Here is a 27,194-nt window from a genome sequence, read left to right as displayed (position 1 = left end):
TCCGCCCACCCAACCCAGGGCCGGTAACCTGCGTCACTTCCGCCCGACGTTCCGGGGGGCTTTTTTAAAAAAGCTCCTGTTTAACCCTTCCGTGACTGGGCGGGTAGGAGGGAGCGAAGGGGGCCCGGGGTGGTGGTGGTGGTGGTGGTGGTGGTGGGGAAGAGGAGCGGCCGTTCCACTTTCCCTCACACCACGCGCTCGCTCGAACCGTTAAGGCGACGGGGAGTGGAGCCGTGGGAGGCTAGAGCGCCGCGCGGAGCAGTAGAGGGCAGGGTTCTACCTCGCGGTAGAGCGGCCCCTGTGCTAAAGGAAGACGAGGAAGCGTTTTTTGGAGGGCTTTCCGGATGTGACGTCAAGCAGACGATTATGCCCGAGCTGAAAAGGAGGCTGTCGAGTTGTAACTCCGGGTTGCCTAGAGCGCCTCAGGAAATGCGGCCTCAGCCGACGAGAGGGAGGCTGGAGCGGCCGCGGAAGGAGCGGGGAGTTCTCCAGGAGCTCTAGCCGCTACTTCCGGCATCATCTAGGAAGCGCCGGAAAGGACTGACTAAGGCGTCAGGGGTGGGTGGGGAGCAAGGGAGCAATAGAGACTGCGGCTGTGGAGTGAGCTAGAGCGGCCTTCGGAGGACCTCGGCGCCGGGCTTTAGTGGGGCTTCAGCGCCATGTCCTACGCCTATCTCTTCAAATACGTCATCATCGGGGACACTGGTATGGGAGGGGCCGGCAGTGGTTTTGGGGGGAGGGGGCGGAAAGGGGTTGCATTTGTTATTATTGACCAGAGGTGGTATCATTTAATGGGCTTGGGACACGTCACGTTCTCAGGGCGCTGCCCCGTCTTACAGGGGTGACCCTACAATGGGTACAACAACCCTGTGAGGTGGGACGTCCGGGCACCGTTGCTCCCAGTTTGCAGGGATGGACACTTCCTGGTCCAGGGCTGCAACCCTCCGCCCATCTCCTCTGGATTAAGCGCCAGCGAACTCGGTGGGGTTTACTCCTGAGTAAATATGATGAGGGTTGGGCTGCCTGTTTGGGAATCCCATAGAAAAGAAAGACCTGGACCCATCTATTTCAAATCCCTGGTGTGGCTAGAATAGAAAGGCATCATATCATTGCAGTAAATCTCCAACAGGGTTAAAGAGATAAAAACACAGCCATGAATTCTAATTCAGCGGTATTGTTGCATCAGTCGAAGCAGTAGCAACAAAACCAGCTAAAAGCAAAGGAGTATTTTGAGTTTATTTCTTTTAAGATCAAACAACCAGGGAGCAGATGTGGAGAGGGAGTTCCAGAGGCAAGGGGCCATGGCAGAAAAGCCCCTGCCTAGGTTCAAGTCTTGCCTCCACTAGGGGCTAATCTACACCAAGCAGGATATTCCACCATGAAAGCGTTATATAAAAGGCAGAAGCCACACAGGACTGCTTTATAGCGGTACGGAAGTGCACTGACAACTGTTGGGGTCCATGTCACATCTACACCAAGCAGGATATAACACTATGAACTTGGTATGAAAAAGGTATATGGCCTGTGTCAATGGGCCCCAACAGTTGTCAGTGCACTTCAATACCACTATAAAACAGTAGTGTGGCTCCTGCCTTTTATATACCACTTTCATAGTGGAATATCCTGCTTGGTGTAGATAAGCCCAAGATCTCCTTAGGCTGTTATGTGGATCTTGGAGTAGAACAAACAGGAGTAAGATTATTATTTTTATTTATTTCGTTTCTTTACTGCCCAATAGCCAAAGGTCTCTGGGTGGGTTACAACAATGCATCAGATAATAAAAAACAGCATAGAAATATACCAAATTTAAAACAATTCAGACAGCTAAAAACAGTTTCAATAGAATGTTTAGATGGCTGCCAGAAATGCCCCATCATATGCCATTAAATGCCTGGGAGTCAAGGACAGTCTTAACCTGGTGCCGAAAAGATTACAGTGCTGCCGCCTGGACATGAGTGGAGAGCTCACAGTTAGGGGGCCACCACCAAAAAGGCCCTCTCCCTTGTGACCACCCTCTAAGCTTCACTTGGAGAGGCCCCCTAGATGTTGATTTATAACTGACATATATGGGGGGCCCAGGTGTCAATGGTAAGGTGACAGTCCGCCCATTCCCCACAGGAATCCCTTTCTTCCTTATTGATTCTTCCACTGCACAAGATTGGGACCAAACATGGACAAGTAATGCGATCCCGCAAAGTGTGCGCACCCTGGCCACATTATTTCTTTCATGCCGTCCTCTTATGAGCCCCTCCAGTGCTCCATATCCAATGCGTGTATGATACAGCAAAGCAAGAAAAAAGTCGTTCACCAGTGCTGCTGATGGACCCAGCAGAGATGGCACATCTTTCATGGCATATCCTAAAGCGTTGGTTTCTCTTCTGCTTTCCAAAGTGGGGAAGTGAAAAGAAAAGTTCTTTTTTGTTTTGGCAAGTACAGTCAGTTCTCCACCTTCTGATCCGTTTTCAGGTGCAATACAAAGTGCTGGTTGCTTCTCCCGATATGTGTCGGGGACTACTGGCGATGCTGAGGCAGAGGGGGTTAGCCTATCCCATGGAGCCTCAGCTCCCTAGAATCTTCTCCTACTCCTTTATTTTCCTGCCAGATGTGGAATTTGTGGCATGGATGAGCTGTATAAAGCCCTCAACACTTTGGGGCCAGTCTGAAAAGATTCTTTAATATTTATTATAAGTATTCATAAATCACTTTTCTGCCCACAGGGGCCCTCAAAGCAATGCATATTTTAAAACAACACAACCTTATGTTTTAACCTGAATTATTTAAATGACTAATTCTAATTGATGATCACTGTATTACAAACCTTTGTAATCTTTGTTTCTCGGTTCGGGCTGCTATGGTCCAAGGACTAATGCAATAAATGTTATTGATTGACTACAGTAAATAAAACTACAACAGAATAAAGACCCAAACTACCACACTTTTTTAAAAAAAAGCCATCCCCAACCCAGTGCCCTCTAGATGTTTTTGACTACAACTCCCAGCATTCCTGACCATTGGCCACATTGTTAACTTGAAAATATGGGGTCCGTTTGGGGTGCTCAAATCGCCCCTCATTATGTATTGCAAACTCACTCTATTGCTGCTTCATTTGCTGCCAAAATAGCCTTCACTTATGTATGGGGTACAGCAGAAGCCTGCCTCTCTTATCAACACACGCATAGGGGGTTCTGTCCAAGATTCACTGAGCCCCCTCAAAAGGGGGCTCTGGGTCAGCTGAACATTTTTCAGATTGTAAGCCTGTGGGCAGGGACTGTCTTCAGAAATATTTTTGTAAGCCGCCTTGAGAGCCTTTTTGGCTAAAGAGCGGGATAAAAGTGCTATAATAAATAAATAATAATAAATAAAACTCAGCTTAAGTCTTAGACCACAGTCATACAGTCACATTTATTCTTCCTTTCATTCCTGGCGCATAACATTGTGGCAATTTGGAAAGCTTTAGACTAAATAATTTAACCCCCTACATCCAGAGGGCACCTTGGTCCTGGATGGCTAGACCGATCTTTACTAACCCCCAAATACCAGTTTCTTTTAGGATACAAACGAGAGCTGACACAAGAATTTAGAGTTGCACATCAGGCATGTAACGTTTATTCGAAAGCCATTCCCACAAGTCATAGCAACCATAAGCACGTCTTCAGAGCCCTCGCAAAGCAAGCTGTCAGTCCATACTCACATACACGCACGCTGGGGTTGGCCAAACCCCAAGCCATGCAGATGGTTTGCGACTGGGAAGAAGCAGGTCTCCGTGGCGGTGTCGCGTGTCTCTGTCTTTACGTAAGGCTGGCCAGTTCTTGTAGGCTCTGCGCTGGAGTCCAGCCCTGCTTCGCCCTTTGCCAGGACACTCCTCTTTTAGGCAACACCCATCCACTGGTCCCAATGGTTCATCGGTGTTATCTTCCATGGTCATCCCGGTCAGGCTGACATCTGGACAGCTGCCTTCCTGGATTCTGCTGCGTTGTGCTCCGTAAGCAACTGCTATGTGGTGCATTTAAGGACTTTATTTTTGGCACACAAAGGTTTTTAAAGTTGCTTCTTGTTTCGTGGACATCGCTTGATGTCTGCTTTTTGCAGTGTTTTGTGGCTTTTACATTCCCGCATCCCATTCAGCCCAAGCAAGCCTGCAGAGCAGGCCAAGTTTGCTTAAGACAGGCCTACAATGCCTGTCTAGCTAGGGCTGGTGGGACTTGATGTTTAAAACCAGAGGAGGGAACCAGACTGGGGGAGGCTGCTTTAAAACAAGCCAGGACACTACTAAAATCCATCAGAGGCCCTGTGAAAAAATGCCGTTCTTACTGCCTGTATGAAACTCGGTAAGGATGGAGCCTTTCTAGGGAGGAGGTTCTTCAACCAGGGTGCTGCTACCAGAAAGGCCCTGTCTTATGTACCTCCTAGCTTAGCCCCTTTTGGTGGAGGGGCATTCAACAGGGCCCTGATGAAGACTGCAGATTATGGGGCACACGACACACTTTAATTTTTAAAGGTGAACAGTTATTGAATTCTCAATCATAAAGGACATTAGTTTTATGCATTTATTTATTAAACACTGTAGACACTGATGCCCTATTCCGTGTTCAGCTTGCCTGACCATGGGAGGGCCATTGCAGGGGGTCAGGGGAATGAAGAGACACTCCTCAAGCCCCAGCATTGGTAAGGCTTTGTGGTGACACTGGCCAGAGGGACTTACGAGGCGATATTAGCCTTCAGGGCGCCCTCCTCCTCGCCTCTTTGAAATGCAGCTCCTGGCATAGCGATTCCTATTTGCTCCGGCTTCTGGGAGCAATGGCGTGCTGTCGGGGCTGGCCGCAGCAGAGCTGCGTCTGGATCCATACTCAATGACCCCCTCAATTCAGCACTTATTCCTTGGGACATTAGGGTATGCCTGGGCACACCCGGCACACCCCTTGCACACACCTATGCCTAGAGGCTGCGCGTGGAGAAAGAGAGAGTGAAGGAGAAAGGTCTGTGGACAGAAGAACGGGTGAGCCTTTTAGGGACGTTTTCCTCTCCTTGTTGGCAGGCACACTTCTTTATCTCTCCAAAGCTGTCATTCCTTGGAAAATGCATCTTTCTCTTAATCCCTGGAAACGGCCCATCTTCTCTTTTACCCTCGGCCAAACTTTGTACACACCCCAGCCAGCCTTACGCAAGCAAAACGCAAAGCAAGCTTCGCATGTTAGGACAGACTTGGCAGGTCGGTCCTTAAAGCTAACAATGATTCACAAGGAAAAATGAATGAGGAAGGAAGAGGAGGGAATGGTATATCGTTCAGCAGGTTAGTGGAATGCCCCGGCTTCTGCCATGACTAACTTAAGTCCCATTGAGATCAGGAATAATTGATTTTACTCTTAAGTTATTTTACTCCTCCAGTATAACACCCAGAGAGTGTTGGCTAACGGGCACTATAGAAACGTAATAAATAAATGAAGTCTGAGCAAATCTGGATCCAACCCAATATGTCCAGCTAACTGTAAGTCTCTTTGTGGCCAAAAGGTGGGGTAGCGATGCCTCAATAAAGAAATAAAGTCCCGAGAGAAAATTGTGGAGAAGCAACGGTGTTGCAGATACTACGTTGAGCAGGGAGGAGACTAGCTGAGCTCTAAGAGTCCCTTCCAACTCTGCGATTCAGGCTGAAATCCTATTCTTCTATGGGAGCAGATCCCATTGAAAATTGTGAGCCCTACTTCCAAGTAGACACACATAGGATTCCACTGTTAAGAGTGTTGATGTGCTGGCAGAGGGTTCCGTGTAACTTGTATGTCTGTTCTTTTTCTTTTCGTTTTTAGTAAACCAGTTTGTGATCGTGTTGTATGATTTTTCTTTAAAGGTGTCGGGAAGTCATGTCTCTTGCTGCAGTTCACAGATAAACGGTTCACGCCTATCCATGACTTGACAATTGGTGAGAGCTGGTGCCAAATGGGTCTCGGGTGTGTCGTCAGTGTCTGTGCTGGGATGGGAGGGGGGGGAACTGGGGCGGGGGGGGAAGCTGGGCAACGGGTTGTGTGTGATGTGATTTAACGGAAACTTTGAGCTCCATCACACCAGCGTTTTATCACACTTTCGTCCTGCCTTGTTTACTGCTTTGTCCCGTGACCCTCAAACGACGACGTCCCTGCCCTGTAGGGATGCACTCTCCTCTTCCCCTCCATTTTCCGTGTTTTTCTGGGGCGGAGAAAGCGCAGTATTTTTTCTCAACGTGGGATAAAACCACCCTTCCATCCCTGTGTATTGCTGTCCTCGCACTATATCGCAGAACCTCCCTTCTTGGGGGCGTGTCCATTGAAGGTCAGTCTTGCTGACTAAAGGAGGGCGGGGGCGGTTCTCCAGCGTGTCAAGTCGGTCGAACGGACTTTTGCTGCTCCGACCCCTCTCTCACTGTTCTATCATTCACTCATTTCAACTTCCCTCTTTTCTTTTCTTTTTTCCCACTGTACGAGGTGCCCAGCTGATGAAACGCTAAATCGCTAAACCTTAGACAACAAAACTAGAGCGGGGTGGGGGGAGGCGCCCACATCCATCAGAATGGCCATCAACCACAACAACCCACGAACTGGGGGAGGAAGGAGAAGGGTCGGGGTGGGGCAGCGATACCAGGAAGTACGAGCCAGCACAGGTGAAAAGGTAAACAAGGCAAAATAGCACAAAGACGCACGCACGTGAAAGTGACCAGCATTTGACGCGCTGATGAAACGGAGGCGGAAATCGCAGATGCATACCAAGAAAAAAAGGGTGTGCCGTTATTGCAACAGCACTGTCCGTGTACGTTGTTGGCCTTGAAGAGTTATACAGTCAAAATAGACAGGCTCCTGCCTGAAAGGGGTCTATAATCTTAGAGGGGGGAAAACAAAGGGAAGGTTGTTTCGTTTCATTTGTTTTTATTTACAATGCTTACTTCTTGCTTTGTGTCTAAGAGCAGGAGTGTTTAACCTCTTTCAGTTGAGGGGATGAATTCAATTTCAGCTCTGTTCTCGCGGGCACATTCCGGTGGTGGGTGGGGCCAAAGGCAAAAGGGGAGGAGTAAAAAATGCCATCATATTTTAGGTGAAAACTCTTACCGCCATCAAGCTTCTCGAAACGAGGGATTGATAGCACGATCTTGACCGGGCTGTCGTGGAAGTTCGCAGGTCGTTTTGACCATGACATGAGCTTCCTGCATGTCTCCCACTCCTTTCCCTGGTTATTCCGTGTGTGTGTGTGTGTGTGTGTGTGTTTTAAAAAAACTTGGATATCCCGATTCTTCTGAAATATCTCAGTATTTCTGACTGCGTACAGCCGAAGTTGCACTATAAAATACCCACTATAGGGCGCTGTTTCATTCAAGTATATGAGCAGGGAAGTTTCAATGACAGACTGGGTGGTCGCCCCTCTCCTCTTGTGAAATTTAGCTCATTGCAATTGCGGAAGAGAAGCAGGAAGGAAAGTGCCAGTAAGAAAATGCAATTTCTCTTTAATCTAAAGAAGCCCATTGTGAACAACCAGGATGTTTCCACCGCAACCTTTGCAAATTCTGCTATGAAAAAAACCACTTTTAAAAGGGGAACATCTTTAAAAAGAGAGAGAGAGAGAGAGAGAGAGAGAGAGAGAGAGAGAGAGAAGGATCTTCCGCCACTAGGTGGCACTGTCTCAATTGAAGTGAACAGAATGGAAGTATTCTGATGTTGCTCCTCTCCATCCATGTAAGTAAGCCCATAACAATCGCGCCCCAAAGCAGGAAGCACAAACGCCCTGGGTAAGCAATGTGATTCCTCCTTAATGTAAAAGCGCCCACTAATTCAGCCTTAGGAAAGGCATTTCAGCCTTTGAGAATGGTGGTGGTGGGGTGGGCACAGAAGCTGGGAAATCACCCAATGATCAGAGTAATTGCATAACAGTAGAAGCCGGGGTCATCCTATGAAGCTGATTGGTGGGACATTCAGGACCGATAAAAGGAAGGACAGTGCAGAGTTAAACTATGGGATTCAGTTCCCCAAATGTAGTGATTGCCACCAATTTGGATGGCTTTAAAAGGGGATTGGAGGAGAAGGCTATCAATGGCTTCTGGTCCTGATGGCTCTATGCTACCTCCAGTATCAGAGGCAGTATGCCTAGGTACATCAGTTGCTGGGGATCATGGGCTGGAGGGTGCTATTGCACTCATGTCCTGCTTGTGGGTCCCTGGTTGACAACTGGTTAGCCACTGTGTAAACAGAATGCTGGACTAGACGGACCTTTGGTCTGATCCAGCAGGGCTCTTCTTACATTATTGTGTTCTTAAATAGGGTGGAGCCAGGGGAAGGGAGCTCAGACAACTGAGGAACCGTGGAGGGCAGGATTTGGTCCTGAGTCAGACCTGATTTGGCTCCCAAGCTTGAGGTCTCAGAGGAACCCAAAGTAACTAACACACACACACACACACACACACACACACACACACACACACACACAGCCCCTTGAGGCATTAATAGCCTCAAGGCTGGATTACTGCAATGTGCTGTATGTGGGGCTGCCCTTAAAGCTGCTCTGGAAGCTGGAGCTAGTGCAGAACGCAGCGGTTCGGCTGTTGTCGGGAGCTGCCTCTTTCAGCATGCAACTCCTGTGCTGAGGGAACTGTACTGGCTGCCTATTCGCTACTGAACCAGGTTTAAGGTTCTTGTACTTGTGTACAAAGCCCTAAACAACTTGGGACCAGGATACCTGAGAGAGCGCCTTCTCCCCTACCAACCTGCCCGGCCACCGAGGTCGTCCGAGGACATGCTCCTGGTGGTTCCACATGGACCTATGGACCGACAGCTCTTTTCAAGGAAACATTCCTCAACCGATCAGCCACTGTTTTATCCATTTTATGGCTAAATCTGCCTTTCTTCCATTTCCCTCTTTTTGCTGGCTGCTATGGATCCATTTAACCCTCTGACCTTTCTCACAGGCAGCCTTTTTTCTCAACCCATATACAATCCCCGGGTCCGTTCAACCCCAAATCTTACCTTCCTGTCTACATTTTCTCTCTCTTTTTCCTAGATTTCCGCCTCTTTGTGCCTTGCCGTTCCTCCGGTATGGGTTGAAGGTCCCTGGCAATGCTGAGTGCCTCCCCCGCAAAACTATCCTCACGTTCTTCCCTTTTCCCACCAGGTGTGGAATTCGGGTCACGGATGGTCACCATCGAGAACAAAAAGATCAAGCTGCAGATTTGGGACACGGTGAGGGCCTCTAAGACCCCTGTGCCTTCCGTCCCTGGTGTGTTTGTGTGTATGGCAGAGAGATCCAGGGGTTTCAGTGACCAACAGACAGCCAAGATGTTTCAGTTTCGTTTGTGGCATCTCCACCACCCTGCTACCTTCTTTCTTGGGCATCTGTTCCCTGCTAGCGTTCCACCCTTTGCATGTATCGCTGATCAGGAAATACTTGTTCCAACCTGCTTGGCAAATGTGTGCCAGGGCTGAAGAGCTGGGAGAAAGCAGGGAACCAAGGTGCTTAATCAGGAAAGAGAGAGAGAGAGAGCGACGGGGATTATGGGGCAGGGGCTGTGGCTTGTGCCAGGAGAAAGGGGGCTGGGAGAAAGCGTAGATCACGGGAGGTCAAAACCGGAGCATTTAGGCAGAGGGATGGGACTGCTGTTCAAGCCGGGACGATTTTGTTTGTTTTTCATTATCCCATTTGTTAATCACCCTATAAGAAATTGTTCTCCGGGTGCCATACAAACCATGATTTAGGGCGCAACCCTATATGCATGTTTAGATGGGGGGGGGGGAGTCCTACAACAAATGTAAAGATTAAACTGGGGAGTGAGACCATAAGAAAGAGCCCCTATTGGATCAGATCAAAGGTCCATCAGAATGTGGCATTTTAGGATCCCGAGATCCTGCAGGCTTACAATCTAAAAAGACACGAGATGAAAGGAAAAGGGAACGGGGAGGGAAGAGGAAAAACAGGAACAACAGTCTTTCAGCAGGGCTGGTGGAATCGCCCCTATTTCCCCTCTCATCCGTTCTGTTCCAGCCTGCTGGAATGGCTGCTGGGGGCATTAGAGGAGGGAGGAGGAACCATCATGGGGAGGGGAGCCTTCAACAGGGCTGGGGGAATGGTCCAGCTTCTGCTTTGCCCATGCTGGCTAGAACATCTACAGTCCTTCTCCAGGTGCCTACTCCGAGGGAAGCTCAGAGGATGGCAACAAAGGAGAGAGGGCCTTCTCAGTGGTGGCTCCGCAATTGTGGAATGATCTTGCCAATGAGGCCCGCCTTGCACCAACATTGCTATCTTTTGGGCGCCAGGTTAAAACTTTTCTCTTTTCCCAGGCATTTAGCGATATGTGACGAGCTTCATCGATCCTGGATCTGTTTTTATAGTTGTTTCTAAAGTTGTTTATCGTTGTTTTTAGATATATGTTTCTGTGTATGTTGTTTTTGTGGTTTTACATTTTGTATATTGTTTTTAATTGTTTTAATCTTATGTAAACCGCCCGGAGAGCTTCAGCTATGGGGCGGTATAGAAGTAATAACAATAACAATAATAATGAGCAGTTCCAGTCCAAGACATCTGGAGGGCACCAGGTTGGGGAAGGCTTTGGGTCCTCTGACTGGTTCTCTCCCATCCCAAAGGCTGGACAGGAATCCTTCCGCTCCATCACGCGCTCGTACTACAGGGGGGCAGCTGGGGCGCTGCTGGTCTACGATATCACCAGGTGAGGCCCGACTGTACCGGCACAGCTGAGAAAAATGTGCTGTGTGGAGTTGAACTCGAGGTGGCGGGTGAGGAGGGAAAAACAGGAGGTGGAGGGAGCAGAACCCGGCATTTTCAGGATCCGAGATCTCAGCTTTCACTGAATCTGAGTTGTCACACAAAACGGGCCTCATGATTGTCGAACGGCAACCTGATGCTACGGTAAGCTAGAGCAGCCTTCTCCAACTTGGTCGGAGTCGGACTGCAATTCCCAGCACGCACACACCCAGCCTGGAGATGATGGGTGTTGTGGTTCAACACATTTGGCAGGACCCAGGTCGGGGGAAGGCTGCGTTCCACTCAAATTCCAAGGTGGGCAACTTCCAGAATTTTGGTCCTACAACTCCCATCATCCCCCACTGTTGGCTCTGCTGGTTAGGGATGATGGGACATGTAGGGCAGAACGTTTGGAGGGCCGCAAGTTGCCCACCCCTGATGGAAACTCTTACCGACGCCTTGTTGATCAGACTGGGGAAAATGAAGTATTTTAATGGGATGTTGTAACCGGGCTAGTAGCTTACGTGAGAGTCAAAGGAAGACATCATTGCTTAGCCTGGAGTAAAGAAGATTGAGGGGAGACATAAGAGCACTCCTCAAATACTTAAAAGGTTGTCATACAGAGGAGGGCCAGGATCTCTTCTCGATCCTCCCAGAGTGCAGGACACGGAATAACGGGCTCAAGTTAAAGGAAGCCAGATTCCGGCTGGCCATCAGGAAAAACTTCCTGACTGTTAGAGCAGTACGACAATGGAATCAGTTGCTTGGTGAGGTTGTGGGCTCTCCCACACTAGAGGCCTTCAAGAGGCAGCTGGACAAGCATCTGTCAGGGATGCTTTAGGGTGGATTCCTGCATTGAGCAGGGGGTTGGACTCAATGGCCTTGTAGGCCCCTTCCAACTCTGCTATTCTATGATTCTATGGAGAAGAGAAGATTGAGGGGAGACATGAGAGCACTCTTCAAATACTTGAAAGGTTGTCACACGGAGGAGGGCCAGGATCTCTTCTTGATCCTCCCAGAGTGCAGGACACGGAATAACGGGCTCAAGTTAAAGGAAGCCAGATTCCAGCTGGACATCAGGAAAAACTTCCTGACTGTTAGAGCAGTGTGACAATGGAATCAGTTACCTAGGGAGGTTGTGGGCTCTCCCACACTAGAGGCCTTCAAGAGGCAGCTGGACAAGTATCTGTCGGGGATGCTGTAGGGTGGATTCCTGCATTGAGCAGGGGGTTGGACTCGATGCCCTTGTAGGCCCCTTCCAACTCTGCTATTCTATGATTCTTTTGCAGAGAATCTTTCAGAGTACCGGCAAAACTAAGCATCCTCTTCTAGAACCACGTTTACAAAGCAAAACCACCTGGGGCAGGGAGGCGGGGAGTGAACTCCGATGTCAGCGCCTGTAAAGCATCCAGGGTGGAAGTGAAGGAGGAACGGTGTTTTGGATCCCTCCCCGCTCCCCAAATTCCATCCTATCTGTATCAACGAGACTGAATTAATTTACATTTGCTCAGGTGCTGGTGCAAATTTGCAGCTGGTTTGGGGACGGAGACTTACAGATCTACAGCCTCTCCCAGCCCACCCTTGTAGCACACCTCTCCCATTAAGGGGTGTTTTCCACTCCCCCTCGGAGGGAAAATCTCTCTTTCCACCCTGATCAGTAGAGTCTGGTGGCTCTGATGTTAGTGGGGCCCTGAATCCGCTCCGGGTTTCAGTCAGGTCTGTAAAGTAGGGTCGCCATACATCCCGGAAAACCGGGAATGTCATGGTTTCCAAGCATTTCCAAAATGTCCCAGGCAGTCAGTCAAGAATCCTGGATTCCTGTTCCAGCCAGCCAGAGAAATTCCAACCTCCGAAATGGTGCCTTGAGCCTGCTCAGTGGAGTGTAAGTCTCCATACTGAAGTCTCCTCTAGCTTTTGAGAACTAGTGGAGAAATGTAATTTAGTCTCATTTTTTTCTGTTTGTTTGCTTAAGCTGCTCTTTGCCTATTATTTATTTGCAGGTGCTTAAGTGCTTTAGGCTGCAATCCTATGCATACTTACCTGGGAATAAGCCCTCTTTAACTTAATAGGATTTGTTTCTGAGTAGACACACATAGGATTGCAGTGTTAGATAACTAACGCTCAGATAGCTTTCTTTCTTTCCCTAGACCTTTACATATGATTACATAGTAATCAATGCAGTGATTACTAGAAGCCAACATGGATTTGTCAGGAACAAATCCTGTCAGACTAATCTGATCTCATTTTTTGATCGGGTAACCTCCCTTGTGGACTGTGGGAATGCTGTGGACGTCATATATCTTGACTTCAGCAAAGCTTTTGACAAAGTGCCCCATGATATTCTGATTAACAAACTAGCTAAAAGTGGGCTAGATGGAACAACTATTAGGTGGATCCACAGCTGGCTACAGAATCGGACTCAAAGAGTACTTATCAATGGAACCGTCTCAAACTGGGGAGAGGCAACGAGTGGGGTACCGCAGGGCTCAGTCCTGGGCCCAGTGCTCTTCAACATTTTTATTAATGATTTGGATGAGGAGGTGCAGGGAACGCTGATCAAATTTGCAGATGACACAAAATTGGGTGGGATAGCTAATACCCTGGAAGACAGAAACAAACCTCAAAGTGATCTTGATAGGCTGGAGCGCTGGGCTGAAAACAACAGAATGAAATTTAATAGGGATAAATGCCAAGTTCTACATTTAGGGAATAGAAACCAAATGCACAGTTACAAGATGGGGGATACTTGGCTCAGCAATACTACAAACGAGAAGGATCTTGGAATTGTTGTAGATCGCAAGCTGAATATGAGCCAACAGTGCGATATGGCTGCAAGAAAGGCAAATGCTATTTTGGGCTGCATTAATAGGAGTATAGCTTCCAAATCACATGAGGTACTGGTTCCTCTCTATTCGGCCCTGGTTAGGCCTCATCTAGAGTATTGCATCCAATTCTGGGCTCCACAATTCAAGAAGGACATAGACAAGCTGGAGCGTGTTCAGAGGAGGGCAACCAGGATGATCAGGGGTCTGGAAAAAAAGCCTTATGAAGAGAGACTGAAAGAACTGGGCATGGAATAACGGGCTCAAGTTACAGGAAGCTAGATTCCAGCTGGACATCAGGAAAAACTTCCTGACTGTTAGAGCAGTACGACAATGGAATCAGTTACCTAGGGAGGTTGTGAGCTCTCCCACACTAGAGGCCTTCAAGAGGCAGCTGGACAACCATCTGTCAGGGATGCTTTAGGGTGGATTCCTGCATTGAGCAGGGGGTTGGACTCGATGGCCTTGTAGGCCCCTTCCAACTCTGCTATTCTATGATTCTATATATTGCTCAGTTGTTTAAAAAAATCCTAGCCCCCACCCCTTAAAAAAAATTGTCCCAGTTTTGTTGATTCAGAATATGGCAACCCTACTCTAAAGGAGCTATCCAAGTATCTTGAATAGCTCCTTGAGAGCTCTAGCTGAAACCCAGAGTGGATTCACCGCCCCACTGACATCAGAACCACCAGCCTCCACTGGATCTGACCTATCCTAAACCCCCTGGGATGCCTTCCTAGGAACCAGAGTTGATTTGGTTTTAAAACTGGATCATGTCCACTTTTGCAATGTGTTTTTCTATATTGATTATGGATGGTGCATTTATATTTTAATTTTCAAAACTCTAAATAATCATGTTTAGATTACATGGTTTTTTTAAAAATAATAATAATAATTCAAATGTGTTAAAAATGCATCTGCTGTGGTCTGATGAGAAAAAAGCAGCGTTGCAAAATGGGAGTAGGCCCAAGCTAACCTTGATGAACCGCCCAGGGAGCTTCGGCTATTGGGCGGTATAAAAATGCAATCAATCAATCATAAATTGATGTCTCGCTCCCTCAGTTACAACCTTTCCTCCAGGATGTCTGGAGTTACTTAGTAACAGAAGAACACTCTCCACATGCTCAGAGGTGCTCTCTCCGCATTTTCCTGTACAGATCCTTTGGCGGGACATATGGGGCCCTGGCTGTGGCCGTGGCGAACTCCCATGGAGCAGGAGGGAGTCCCCTCTAGGATTCTGTTCCTCTCTGCCCACCCTCAGCAACTTGACCTCTCTTTCTTCCTCTGCGCAGGCGGGAGACCTTCAACCACCTGTACTCTTGGCTGGAGGACGCGCGGCAACACTCCAGCTCCCACATGGTGATCATGCTGATCGGCAACAAAAGGTATTCCCTAGCGTTCCTTCCCCACCCTAGCCCAAGGACTCAGAGCAGGTTCAGTGTTGACAGCAGATTAAACAAGCCGCCCCCAGCCTGGTGCCCTCCAGATGTGTTGAATTACAACACCCATCTTCCCAGCTAGCATGGCTGGCCAAGGCTGATGGGAGCGGTAGGCCAAAACATCTGGAGGGCCACAAATGGACCACTCCGGCTTTAGTTGTATAAAATATATCTGGTTCAGTTGCATGCTGGAATGGGCTGTGTCTCCTTCTCCTCCTTCCACTTTAAGGGTGGCTGGCCATTAATGGGATCCGGGAGGGGCTGATTGGCTGTCCTATAGGAGGGGCCACTGATGGAATCTGGGTGGGGCTGATTGGCTGTTCTGTAGGAGGAGCCACTGATGGAATCTGGGCAGGGGCTGATTGGCTGTCCTATAAGAGGAGCCACTGATGGAATCTGGGTGGGGCTAATTGGCTGTCCTATAGGAGGAGCCACGGATGGAATCTGGGCAGGGGCTGATTGGCTGTCCTATAAGAGGAGCCACTGACAGAATCTGGGAGGGCTGATTGGCTGTCCTATAGGAGGAGCCACTGATGGAATCTGGGCAGGGGCTGATTGGCTGTCCTATAAGAGGAGCCACTGATGGAATCTGGGCAGGGGCTGATTGGCTGTCCTATAGGAGGAGCCACTGATGGAATCTGGGCAGGGGCTGATTGGCTGTCCTATAAGAGGAGCCACTGATGGAATCTGGGAGGGGCTGATTGGCTGTCCTATAGGAGGAGCCACTAATGGAATCTGGGAGGGACTGATTGGCTGTCCTATAGGAGGAGCCACTGATGGAATCTGGGCAGGGGCTGATTGGCTGTCCTATAAGAGGAGCCACTGATGGAATCTGGGAGGGGCTGATTGGCTGTCCTATAGGAGGAGCCACTGATGGAATCTGGGAGGGGCTGATTGGCTGTCCTATAGGAGGAGCCACTAATGGAATCTGGGAGGGACTGATTGGCTGTCCTATAGGAGGAGCCACTGATGGAATCTGGGCAGGGGCTGATTGGCTATCCTATAAGAGGAGCCACTGATGGAATCTGGGAGGGGCCGATTGGATCTCCTATAGGAGGAGCCACTGATGGAATATGGGAGGGGCCGATTAAGAACATAACAAGTACCATGCTGGATCAGACCAAGGGTCTATCTAGTCCAACATTCTGTTGACACAGTGGCCAATCAGCTGTTGACCAGGGAACAACAAGCAGGACATGGTACAACAGCATCCTCCCACCCATGTTCCCCAGCAATTAGTGCACACATGCTTACTGCCTCGAATGCTGGAGGTAGCACACATTGCAAGGCACGTGGGTAGCTCTTGCCAGCTCTCAAATTACAGAAGTGAAAGTTCCCTAAGCCATGTTATCTTTCTCTGGCTGTCTTCTTCTTCCTTTTTTCTTGACAGCTATTGGGTGCCGGACTGCTGATGGGTTTCTTACAGGACGTAAGCGCTGTTGATTTCAATGGGACTTACTTCCGGGCAGGCATGTTTAGGGTTTGGTTTTCCCCATTGTTATTTTCTTTTCCCCTTGTGCTCTATGGATCTCCCTTACCCTGAGGCTGTACAAGTGGCCCGTCTCTAGTCCAGTATTCTGATTGGCACTGGTTCTTCACGATCTTTTTCTCAGCCTTGCTCTCTGGGGATGCCAGGGCCTGATCCGCTGAGACATGGTTGCAGGCTGCTAACCCTTTCGCAGTTAGTGAGAATGTTTAACCATACTTATGTAGCCGCCACAGTTAACAATGGTTCACACGACACACTAATGTAGAGCTCAAAACTTTTTAACCATTGTGGTTTAGTTTAGGCCTGATTGGTTAATGCTGCTACTGGGCCCTGCCCCTTGAAAGCTTTAATACTGTACCATATTCCCTATGTCTTTTGTCTGATTGCTCCCTTTGAAGAGACCAGGCCTTGATTACTAATCAATAAAGCGCTTTTGAACCCTCTGTCGCTGGAATGGTGGAGTCGTGCTTAAGGGCTGTTTGGATCTCGTCCTTGGGTGAAAAGAACATTGATCTAACATGATCCTGAGATCTTCTGCCTGCAGAGCAGGTGCTGTACCACTGAGCCAAAGTGTGGGTGGACAGAGACAACGAAAGCAAAATTCCTCCGGGGTTCAGCTCGTCGTTGAAAGATGTGCGTGCTTCTGAATGGTCATTTAGAGCATGGATGGGTAACTTCTGGTCCTCCAGGTTTTGGGGCGGCAACTGGCCTCAGCCAGCATAGCCAGTGCTGAGGGATGATGGAAGTTGTAGTCCAAAACATTTGAAGGGCCACAAGTTGACCACCCCTGATGTTAAGGGAAAGGTTGATTTGATGCCTTTCTCAGAGCCCCTGCTGCAGAGTGTAGACAGGAGACAGAAACTCTTGACCCTCTGTTTTCAGTTTGGGTGCCTCCGCTGCTGTTTTCTATCTGTTGATAAGATTTCCTCTTGGCGGGATGTGGGTAGCTCTTGCCAGCTCTCAAGTTACGGAAGTGAAAGTAAATTAACAATGCAAGAAAAACAGCAAACTACACAGTGATTGTCACGTCCGATTGGAGCTTTAACATGGGTCTCCGATATATTCAACAAAACAGAACGGGAAACAACCGTTGATTAGCGTGTCGTCTGAACCCAGCCCCCCTCCCTGCCCCCCCCCACACTTGATTCCTTTTATAAGGACGCCGTTGTTTTTATGCTTTTTATGTTTTTAAACTTTGTATATTTGTTTTTAATGTTTACTGTTTTTAACTTTTGTAAACCGCCCAGAGAGCTTCGGCTATGGAGCGGTATATAAATGCAATAAATAAATAAATCTCTTGCAATGTTGCCTTTTTATCTGTGTTTCCCCCCCCCCCCCCTGATGTCCATCTGATGGCTCAGGGCAGACAGTTAGATGAGATGACTTTCAGATGCTCTTTGTCCTCTCGTAGCTGACATAATATTTTATATTTTTATTTGTTTATTTATTATTTTATTGAGTGATTTAATTTGCACCCTACCTTTTGACCAAAAACCTATCCCTCGAGGTGGCCCACGTGGCCCTGTCCAGACAACATACTAAACCACAATGGTTAAAAAGTTTTGAGCTCTACATAAGTGTGTCGTGTGAACCATTGTTAACTGTGGCGGCTACGTAAGTATGGTTAAACATTCTCACTAGCTGCGAAAGGGTTAGCAGCCTGCAACCATGTCTCAGCGGATTGTCTGAATAGGCCCTATATGTCTATCCCACCCCTCAGTCCGAAAGGCCTGCCAGAACTGCTGATGAACAGTTAGTTAAGCAAGATGGTCCCTGCCTGCAGGCGTACAATTTAAACAAGACAAGACACACAAGGAAAAACGGATGGGGAGGGAAGAGGAAAAATGCACTCTGTGTGTGCATGTGTGGATGTTTCCATCTGAGACTCTGGTATTCCTGTCCTATCTTAACTTGTCCTACTTGCCACTCTTCCTGTAGCGACCTGGAGAGTCGTCGGGCTGTGCAAAAGGAAGAAGCTGAGGCTTTTGCCCAGGAACATGGCATGGTTTTCATGGAGACCTCAGCAAAGACGGCTGCCAACGTGGAAGAGGTGAAGAAACGCCTGCTGCCCACTCGCCTGTCCCCGGTCCTTTGTCTCCCTTCCGACGGGGAAAGCGTTTGTCTGCGTTTTCGTAATGTCTGCGAGCCACATTATCCAGGGGCTGAAATCCTGCTTCCGGGAAGCCCTGCTTATCCCTGTGTTCTGAGAATTTTGCCAACCGTTTCTTGCAAACGTAGTGAACGAATGGGAACTTAAATGGAGCCGAATTCTGCACCGATTCCGAGTCCGCATTGACACGCGTACGATCGTGAGACTGGTGCGGCTCGGGATTTAACCCAACTCTCCTGGGTCCATTATATGTACAGCTTTTCAGCCAAGTCAAAGAAAAAGCTCAACAGTCCTTTGACACTTCTTTTTATTTTTTCTACTATATCTAGTGGGTCATTTTCTGGAGCATCATGAAGATGAGGCAGAGGGTTGGGGGCGTGCAGAGGAAAAGAAATAACCATCTTTCTTTCAGTTTAGAAAAAAAGTCCTGACTGGTTCCTTGATGGTATTTCTTGCTTGCCACAGGTATCCCAGTGAGTGGCTGTATAAAAGCCTGGTTATGTTTTGTCTGGACCATTTATGGTCAGATAGGAATGGATTATGTGATGCTTAATCTCATCTTCCCATTTTGGTTCTCCAGCTGTTATCTGTGATAGAGCTGTGGGTTGGTCCTATGTACCCTTAGGGTGGTGGTGGAGGGAATGCCTGCATAATATATTGCGGCCTGCATAATTCCCTCTATTAGCAATGTTCAGGGCTGAGTGCTGATCATTATGTAGCCAAAACAATTCCTCCCACACACAAGAGGGGCATTTCAGCAGGATTGGGGGAACTCGTTGTTTGCAGAATCACAAAAAAAAAAATTCAGGAAGAATCATAGAATCATAGAATAGCAGAGTTGGAAGGGGCCTACAAGGCCATCGAGTCCAACCCTCTGCTCAATGCAGGAATCCACCCTAAAGCATCCCTGACAGATGGTTGTCCAGCTGCCTCTTGAAGGCCTCTAGTGTGGGAGAGCCCACAACCTCCCTAGGTAACTGATTCCATTGTCCTACTGCTCTGACAGTCAGGAAGTTTTTCCTGATGTCCAGCTGGAATCTAGCTTCCTTTAACTTGAGCCCGTTGTTCTGTGTCCTGCACTCTGGGAGGATCGAGAAGAGATCCTGGCCCTCCTCTGTGGGACAACCTTTTAAGTATTTGAAGAGTGCTCTCATGTCTCCCCTCAATCTTCTCTTCTCCAGGATAAACATGCCCAGTTCTTTCAGTCTCTCTTCATAGGGCTTTGTTTCCAGACCCCTGATCATCCTAGTTGCCCTCGTCTGAACACGCTCCAGCTTGTCTGCATCCTTCTTGAATTATGGAGCCCGGAACTGGACTCAGTACTCTAGATGAGGCCTAACCAGGGCCGAATAGAGAGGAACCAGTACCTCACGTGATTTGAAAGCTGTACTTCTATTAATGCAGCCCAAAATAGCATTTGCCTTTCTTGCAGCCATATCACACTGTTGGCTCCTATTCAGCTTGTGATCTACAACCCTAAGGGGGCATTACGCACCCACCCACCCAAACACCTCAGTGAGGACTGAGCATAGTCAGCTACTGAACGTCTGTTGGGAGGGGGTGGAGAAGAATTGGAATGGAGTATTCTGGAAAAGGGCCTGGCTGGCTGGAACTTTGCACAGGAGCAGTCCATGCTGCAACACTTTTGTTGCAGGTACGACTTGTAAATTACAAACATCCACGCCTCTCTCTTCCTGTGTCAGGCCTTCTCTTCCTTTACTGTGTCCCACGTGGATGTCCAAGACAGGCCCTCTTATTCACGGCTCCTTTCCCCCTCTTGCTGATTTTTAAAACGCTTTCCCTTCTGTCTGTTTCTCCCAGGCGTTTCTCAACACAGCGAAAGTCATCTACACAAAGATTCAGCAGGGCCAGTTTGATATTGCCAATGAGGTGAGTCGGAAGAAAACCTCCCCGGATCCCAATCGTAGCCAGGAATTTTGTGAGGGGTGGGCGGGGGACGGGCTAAGCGAGGATCACTGTTGAGCAGCCAGAACGTTAGTAGACATCATTCAAACGTTTTTAATTTATTTGCATTAAATATTAGCAAAATCTTACGTTTTGCGAAACGAACAAAAGTTTTTGTGCGCCTTGCAGGCTACCGTTTGCCTGGTTAGACTGTTACTCCAAGCCTGATAGTTTTAACTGGAGATTCCAGGATTTGGATCCTGGGTTGTATTCCTTAAAACGGGGGTGTAGAGCCTCTGGGGGGTCCCAATTTGGCCCTCCGCGGTTCCCTACATTGCCATGCCTCTTCCCTTCCCCCAACCGCTTGTCTTTCGCTGGCTTCCCAGGTTTTGTGTGTGTCCCGTTCTCCCCCCCATTCTAAAAGGCTGATATTATTATCATCAACTCCTTTCTCGCTCGCAGTGGTTTTCCTAGACGGACATGACGGGCTTTGCCAGGTCATGCTGACTTTGACTGATTCAGGAATTTTGTAACAATTGAGCATGTTTTAAATATGACTGCTTTCTGGATGTTGGTATGGATGTATTTTGGTAGGCCCAGTTTCTGAAGTCTTTCCGTATAGTTTTTTGATGTGATGCCGGTGACTGATGTGACTAGCGGAATAATTGTGACCTTTTACTGTTGCCATAGTTCTTTAACTTCCATGGTCAGTGGTGTATATTTTCTCTCCTAGTCTACAACACTTTTGTCATTAGGTATTGCTATGTCGATGAAGTAAGTGTGTTTTTCATTTTCATCTATAACTTCCAACTGGTTGATTGCAAGGTATCGTCTTGTCTGTATGAATTGTTCTGTCCCAGTACATTCTATGATCAGCATCTTCCAAGATTTTTTCGGGTGAGTATGTATAGTATGGTGTAGGTTATTTGATGAGCTTGAACTTGATGGACAGTTGCTGGAGAATTATTTTTGCAGCTGCATTGTATCTATCCGTATAGTCCATTCCTGCCAGAATGTTACATTCTCCTGTTACATGGTCTATTGTTTCTTGGAATTGATGACATTTCGTACATAAGTCTGTTGTCGTTATTTTTATTATTGTTGTTGTTGTTGTTATTCTGCCTATATATAGAATACCCTAGGTAGCACACAAAGTTAAAACAGTTTAAAGAAGATAAGGAAAGGAAAGGAACCTCTCGTGCAAGCTCTGAGTCATTACTGACTCTTGGAGGGACGCCAGCTTTTGCTGACGATTTCTCGGCAGGCCTTATAGCGGGATGGTTTGCTGTTGCCTTCCCCTGCCGTTATTACCTTTTCCCCAGCTAACTGGCTACTCTACCGACCTCGGGAGGATGGAAGGCTGAGTTGACCCGAGCCAGCTGCCTGAAACCAGCTTCCGCTGGGATCGAACTCAGGCCGTGGGGAGAGTTTCAGCAGCAGAAACTGCTGCTTTACCGCTCTGTGCCACACAAGGCTCTTAAAGAAGATAAACCATCAATAAAATACCATAGGCAGCATGAAAATGTTTTTTTAAAAAACCACTTAAAAATGAGACTATGGGCCCGTTCAGACAACACAGTAAACCATGCTGCTTAACCACAAAATGCATTCCGTTAACTATTTTTTGGTTAAGCAGCATGGTTTAGCGTAATGTCTGAATAAAACCATACAGCATAAAAGCAAAATATATTGGCCAGCAATCAGGTTCTAACGAGGGAAGGCCTGCTGGAATAATAGAATCTCGAATGCCTGCTTAAAGACATTCAAAGAAGTCAGCTGGTACATTTCAACCGGACGGTCATTCCACGGCTGAGGGACGGCAGCAAAGGAAAAGGTCCTCTGGCGTGTGGTTGCTTGCCAATTTCACATTAGGCGGTCTCAGCAGATGATCCTCCGAGGACCTTAAGTGGCAGGCTGGGACATAAATGCCTCTCCTAAGGCTTGGATCCTGGCACTAGGAGCTTCTCCAAAATTGAATTCAGCCCTCGGTTCAAAAAGGGTCCCACGCCCTTGACTTAAAGAATGGTGTCGCGCTCTTCCAGGTCCGAGCAGACAAGGCCCGGCTAATGAGGGTAGTATATCAGTTTCTGGGGATCACGGGACAGACGGTACTGTTGCTCTCATGTCCTGCTCGTGGGCTTCCCATTGGGGTATTCTGGACTGGGCAGGCCTTTGGTTTGCTCCAGCTGGGCTCTTCTGATGCCTTCACTCAGCAAATGGAAAGTTTCGCTTTTAATTTTAATTTGGGATGGCGCCACGTTCAGCTCTGTCCTGAGCATTAAGTTTGTTTGGATGTCTGCTAATACATTTGCGTATTGGGCTTCAAACCTACAAAATTCGTTAAGGAAACTCTACTTTTTCTTTTGCATTATTCCAGCGGACGTTCTTTAAGCCTCTCATTCTCGATGCCTGCCTGGGACTGCAAAAAACACGGGGAATTGGCACTGAAATGGCAGACTGTCATACACTGAGAGCCTGTGTGTCTAGCGGTTATAGAGTATTGGACTAAACTGGGAAGCCCCGTGTTCAAATCTTTACTCAGGAAGCGCTCTGAATGAACTCGAGCTGATTATCATCTCTCAACTTAATCTTCCTAATGGTTGTGAGAATAAAATTTCGCAAGGAGCGGGGGACTTGGTGCCCTGCAGAAGCTCCTTGTAGGAAGGATGGACTTACTATAAACGTAATCAATAAATATAGGCTTGTTGGGCTGCATTCAGCCTGGTGAGTTGCCACCAGGGTGGACTGTGCTTTGATCTGCTTGACTCCTCTCCAATAGCTTTGCTCTCCTCCTAATCCTCCAGTGGGAACATTTTTGTGGTAGCATTTTGTGAACCGTCCAACATGCCTCATCCAAAGGGCTACGGGTCACAAATGCTCCTGGGTTCCCAGTCCTGTTGAGGCTTCCCTGATGGCATATTTATGGTGCAGGAGGGACAGGTAAATTGTAAAAAAATGAGGACAACAGGAAATTTAGGGCCCAATCCTATGCCTGTTTCGAGAGAGAAAAGTCCTCCTGCAACTCCCAGCATTTCCCAGCCAGCCATGGGTAGGATTGCGCCCCGTGTCTTTTAGCAGGGCTGGTGGGGTGGTATAGTGAGGAAGGTCACGACAATTAGGAGCCGAAATAAAGGGTATGACAGCTACCTAGATTTCGATTAAATATAAGGAAAAACTTCCAGACGGTGAGATCTGTACAACAGTGGAGCAGTCTACCTACAGAGGCTGTGGGTTCTCCAGCTCTGGAGGTTTCTAAGAAGAGGCTGGATAGCCGCCTCTCATGGGTGATTTGATTGGTTTTCCTGCTCATTGCAGAGGGTTGGACTAGATGATTCTTGTGGTCCCTTCCAACTTCACAATTCCATGAATTCTGGTTTTCCTGTGGATGCATGTCATCTGAGTCCCTTTATTCCCTCCACCCTTTCTCCTTGCAGGGACATGGCATCAGGATCGGTCCTCAGCAATCAGCGATTCTGCAACCCGGATCTGCCATCCGCCAGGGCCCTCCGGGCTCAGGAGACCGATTAGGCTGCTGCTAAGTTTCCCGTTGAGGCTTAGGAACTCATGGAGGATGACTCTTACCTTTCTCTCTCTCCCATTTGATTTCAGGCTGGGGACTGGGACCTTCCAATGTAACCCTGTTACAGGCTTCCCACCCCCTAGATGTGGGGAGTGGGACCATTCTGGACCTAGAGTTGTCTCTGGCTGGGGGCCTTGGGTTATTCTGTCTTACTATCACTTCCCTCCCCCCAATATTCCTTATAGGTGAGGGGCTACTTCCAGGTCCCCTCCTGCCCCAATCTGTGCCTTATTTCAACGGTTTCTTCTACTGCTGTTGGGAAATTTCCACGCTTTGGGTTCACTGAGCCCAGGGGATCTTGGCCATCTTACCCACTCTCTTGATCTTCAACTTGAAGCCACGTTGTGCCATTGCTTTTCTTCCTATTAAACATTTCTATGTTCCTATTAAACATTTCTATGTTTGACTTCCTCTGGCATTTCTTTATACCAGGAGAGGGGAGGGAAAAGCTAGATGAGAAGGACTCCATTGTCTCACGTTCTGCCCTGCCAGATCCTTAACGGAAGCTACCTGCAATGGCGCAAAGAACTTGCCTCACTTGGAATGGGGTCCCTTTGGGGAGAGGGACGGCATCTCTGGCAGTTGCGAAAAGCACAGGTAGCTGACCAGGTCAGACTCTTTGTCCGTTTACCCCAGTAGTGCTGACTCTCTGGGGTCTCAGGCAGAGAAAAGTTGTGGGTCAATTGTTTATTATATGACTGTTTGGCTCAGTTCGGACAACACATTTCTTAACGGTGGTTTTACAACTCTGTGGTTTTTATACCATGGTTGAGAAATGTGTTGTCTGGCAGGAAAACTCTACCTTATGGTGGAGGTTTTTTTTGTTGGTTTTTAAAAACACTCCACGCAGAATATCCACGCTGTGCAGAGGAGAGTTCCTGCACAACCGTTGCGTTGCATGTGGTGTGTGGTGGGCTCCGTGGAGTTTTCTGTTGTGTTGAGTTGACTTTTCCCACTGGCTTCAGAGTCCCCTGGCAAGAACGGCAAAAGGAGCAAGTGCCACTCTAAGAGAGCCACCGGGATTGTTTTTTTTTGCAGCAATGGCTGATGGGATAGCATTGGGAGGAGAGAGGGCAGAAGAACCGTCAATCAAACGTCACAATGGATTTTGCTCAACTCTGCAGTAGCCCACAGTCACACAACGGTGGAGTTAGAACATGTGTGGGGAGTACCTCTTTAAAACTCAACCATTGAGTAGAGTTTTCACACTGCGTTGACTAACGTGTTGTCTGAACTGAGCCATTCTCCGCCATTTAGAAAGGATATATCAGTTGTCTGATCCTTTGGGAAGCCGGAATTGCCGTGGATTGAAGCTGGGACTTTCTGAATGCCACATTTGTGCTCTACCGCTGAGCCGTGGTGGAGTGAGTCTGGTTTTTCAGCTGTTTGCCTTGAAAAGTGCAAGGGGTGCCTGAACTAAAGGGAGATGATCTGGTGTTTAAAAGCAGGGGAAGTGGCTCCCTTTCACATAAGCATGGCATCTTGGGGGAGGGAGGCAAGACACAGTGTGCAGAATGCCAAAAAAAACCACGCAGAGAGAGAGAGAGACTAGTTATTATGAGAAGGGGGACCATATCCTACATACCACACACGTGCATATTAGTTATTATGAAAAGAAGGGGGCACATTGCTGGCACATAGGTTATTAGTAGTCCTAGGTCTTAGATCTGTCTTCCCCGACCATGTGCCCTCCAGGCTAAATTCCCAGCGTCCCCCAGTAGCCCAACACATCTGGAGGGTACAAGGTAGGGACAAGCTGTTTTAGATTAAGTAAATCTGATGTAGCAATCTCAATCGCTCTTAACTGGTTGAGTAAGCTGCACCGAGCACAGTGCGACCTGATTCTGAGTAATGTATAGGACTCTACTGCATGTCAATTTAAAAAAAAAAAACCACAAAATGAATATGCATAGTTTTGTATACAAATAGCAACAATACTTCTGAAAGAGAGGTACGCAGGCTGAAGCAGATGTAATCTGTTTTGTGATGTTGATTACAGCAGACCTCATTTTAGAGCAACCGTTCTTCATAAGAGGGAAGAGAGATTTAACTTTATTTTTTTTCTAAAATGGTGTAAGCCCTTTCTATAAAACATGAATAAATCAGCAGACTTTTTAAAGAAAATCTGCTGCTTGATTTAATTGTGGGGAAACCTTTTTGATCTTTTCAGAAAGTTTTGGGTCAATTGCTTATTATACGACTATTTCTCCACCATTTAGAAAGGGTATATATTTACAGTGGATATAGAAATAATAAAGAGTTTTCAGTGTGTGATACACAGCCAGCCATAGTTTTCTCTTTCCTTTTTAAATGACGAATGTAATGAACAACTTTGCTCAATCCATGAAAGCTAGTATTCTAGTGGCTTTGAGTTTTACCATGTCCACAAAGAAGTAAATCCCAGTGATTTCAAAGTTAGACAATTTTGGATTGCAACTTTTATGTGAAAAAACAACCACCACCCACGTATTAGAAACTGCTATACAGTGTGAGAAAACAAATATTATAATATTACTTAGTAGTAATATTGGAGATTTTAAGCCCTCTTTAGGAAGTAGCTGAATAAGCACATTATTGGGAAAAGAAGTATTGTAACTTATGAAAATAAAGGAGCACTAAGGAATCTTCTCTGTATATATGGTGGACTGGTTGTGGTACAGTTATTCTTGCTAACTCACATACACACATTCTCCAACCTCATGCTTTAAACCTCACATTCTAAAAGTTTACGTAACCCACCGTAATCCATCCAAGTTCTAATTTCTATTAAAAAAAAAACTGAGTCTTGTTACTTCCAATAAAAGCAACTGATGTCTTGTGGCACCTTAAAAATATTTATTTATTTATTGCACTTATATACCACTCCCATAGCCAGGGCTCTCTGGGCGGTTTACAGAAATTCTAAAATTAAGATAAAAACGAGTATACAAAATTTAAAATTCTAAAACACAGAACATACACACATAAAGCATTAAAAAACCGTTTAAAAAACTAAACATGTGGGTGATTAAGATGTGCCGCCATATGCCTGCCCAAAGATGTCTTGTGGCACCTTAAAAGTCTTAAAGGTGGCATCGGTTTTTGTGGACATAATGTGTTACTTTAAAGACTGCTTTTGCTGCCACAGATTAAGATGGCTACTTCTTTG

General features: G+C 47.4%; 1 protein-coding gene across 2 annotated transcripts; it reads left to right on the top strand.

Annotated features, from left to right (window-relative positions):
- Nucleotides 1-618: 618 nt before the first annotated feature.
- Nucleotides 619-24,389, top strand: RAB2B (RAB2B, member RAS oncogene family). Of its 2 annotated transcripts, none has more exons than XM_063138780.1 (8): nt 619-705; nt 5,843-5,914; nt 9,121-9,188; nt 10,587-10,669; nt 14,816-14,908; nt 18,390-18,501; nt 20,383-20,451; nt 23,901-24,389. In XM_063138780.1, the coding sequence occupies exons 1-8, from the start codon at nt 660-662 to the stop codon at nt 24,003-24,005; spliced, it is 648 nt and encodes a 215-aa protein (XP_062994850.1). In that variant the 5' UTR covers nt 619-659; the 3' UTR covers nt 24,006-24,389. The 2 variants fall into 2 exon arrangements, with proteins under 2 accessions (XP_062994850.1, XP_062994851.1); XM_063138781.1 differs by lacking the exon at nt 619-705 and adding an exon at nt 5,265-5,290.
- The last annotated feature ends 2,805 nt before the right edge of the window (nt 24,390-27,194 follow it).

Source organism: Elgaria multicarinata, chromosome 11 (assembly GCF_023053635.1).
Source record: "Elgaria multicarinata webbii isolate HBS135686 ecotype San Diego chromosome 11, rElgMul1.1.pri, whole genome shotgun sequence".
In the NCBI taxonomy this organism is placed as follows: Eukaryota; Metazoa; Chordata; class Lepidosauria; order Squamata; family Anguidae; genus Elgaria; species Elgaria multicarinata.
Note: the sequence above shows the minus strand (reverse complement) of the source record. Positions and strands in the feature narration are given on the sequence as shown.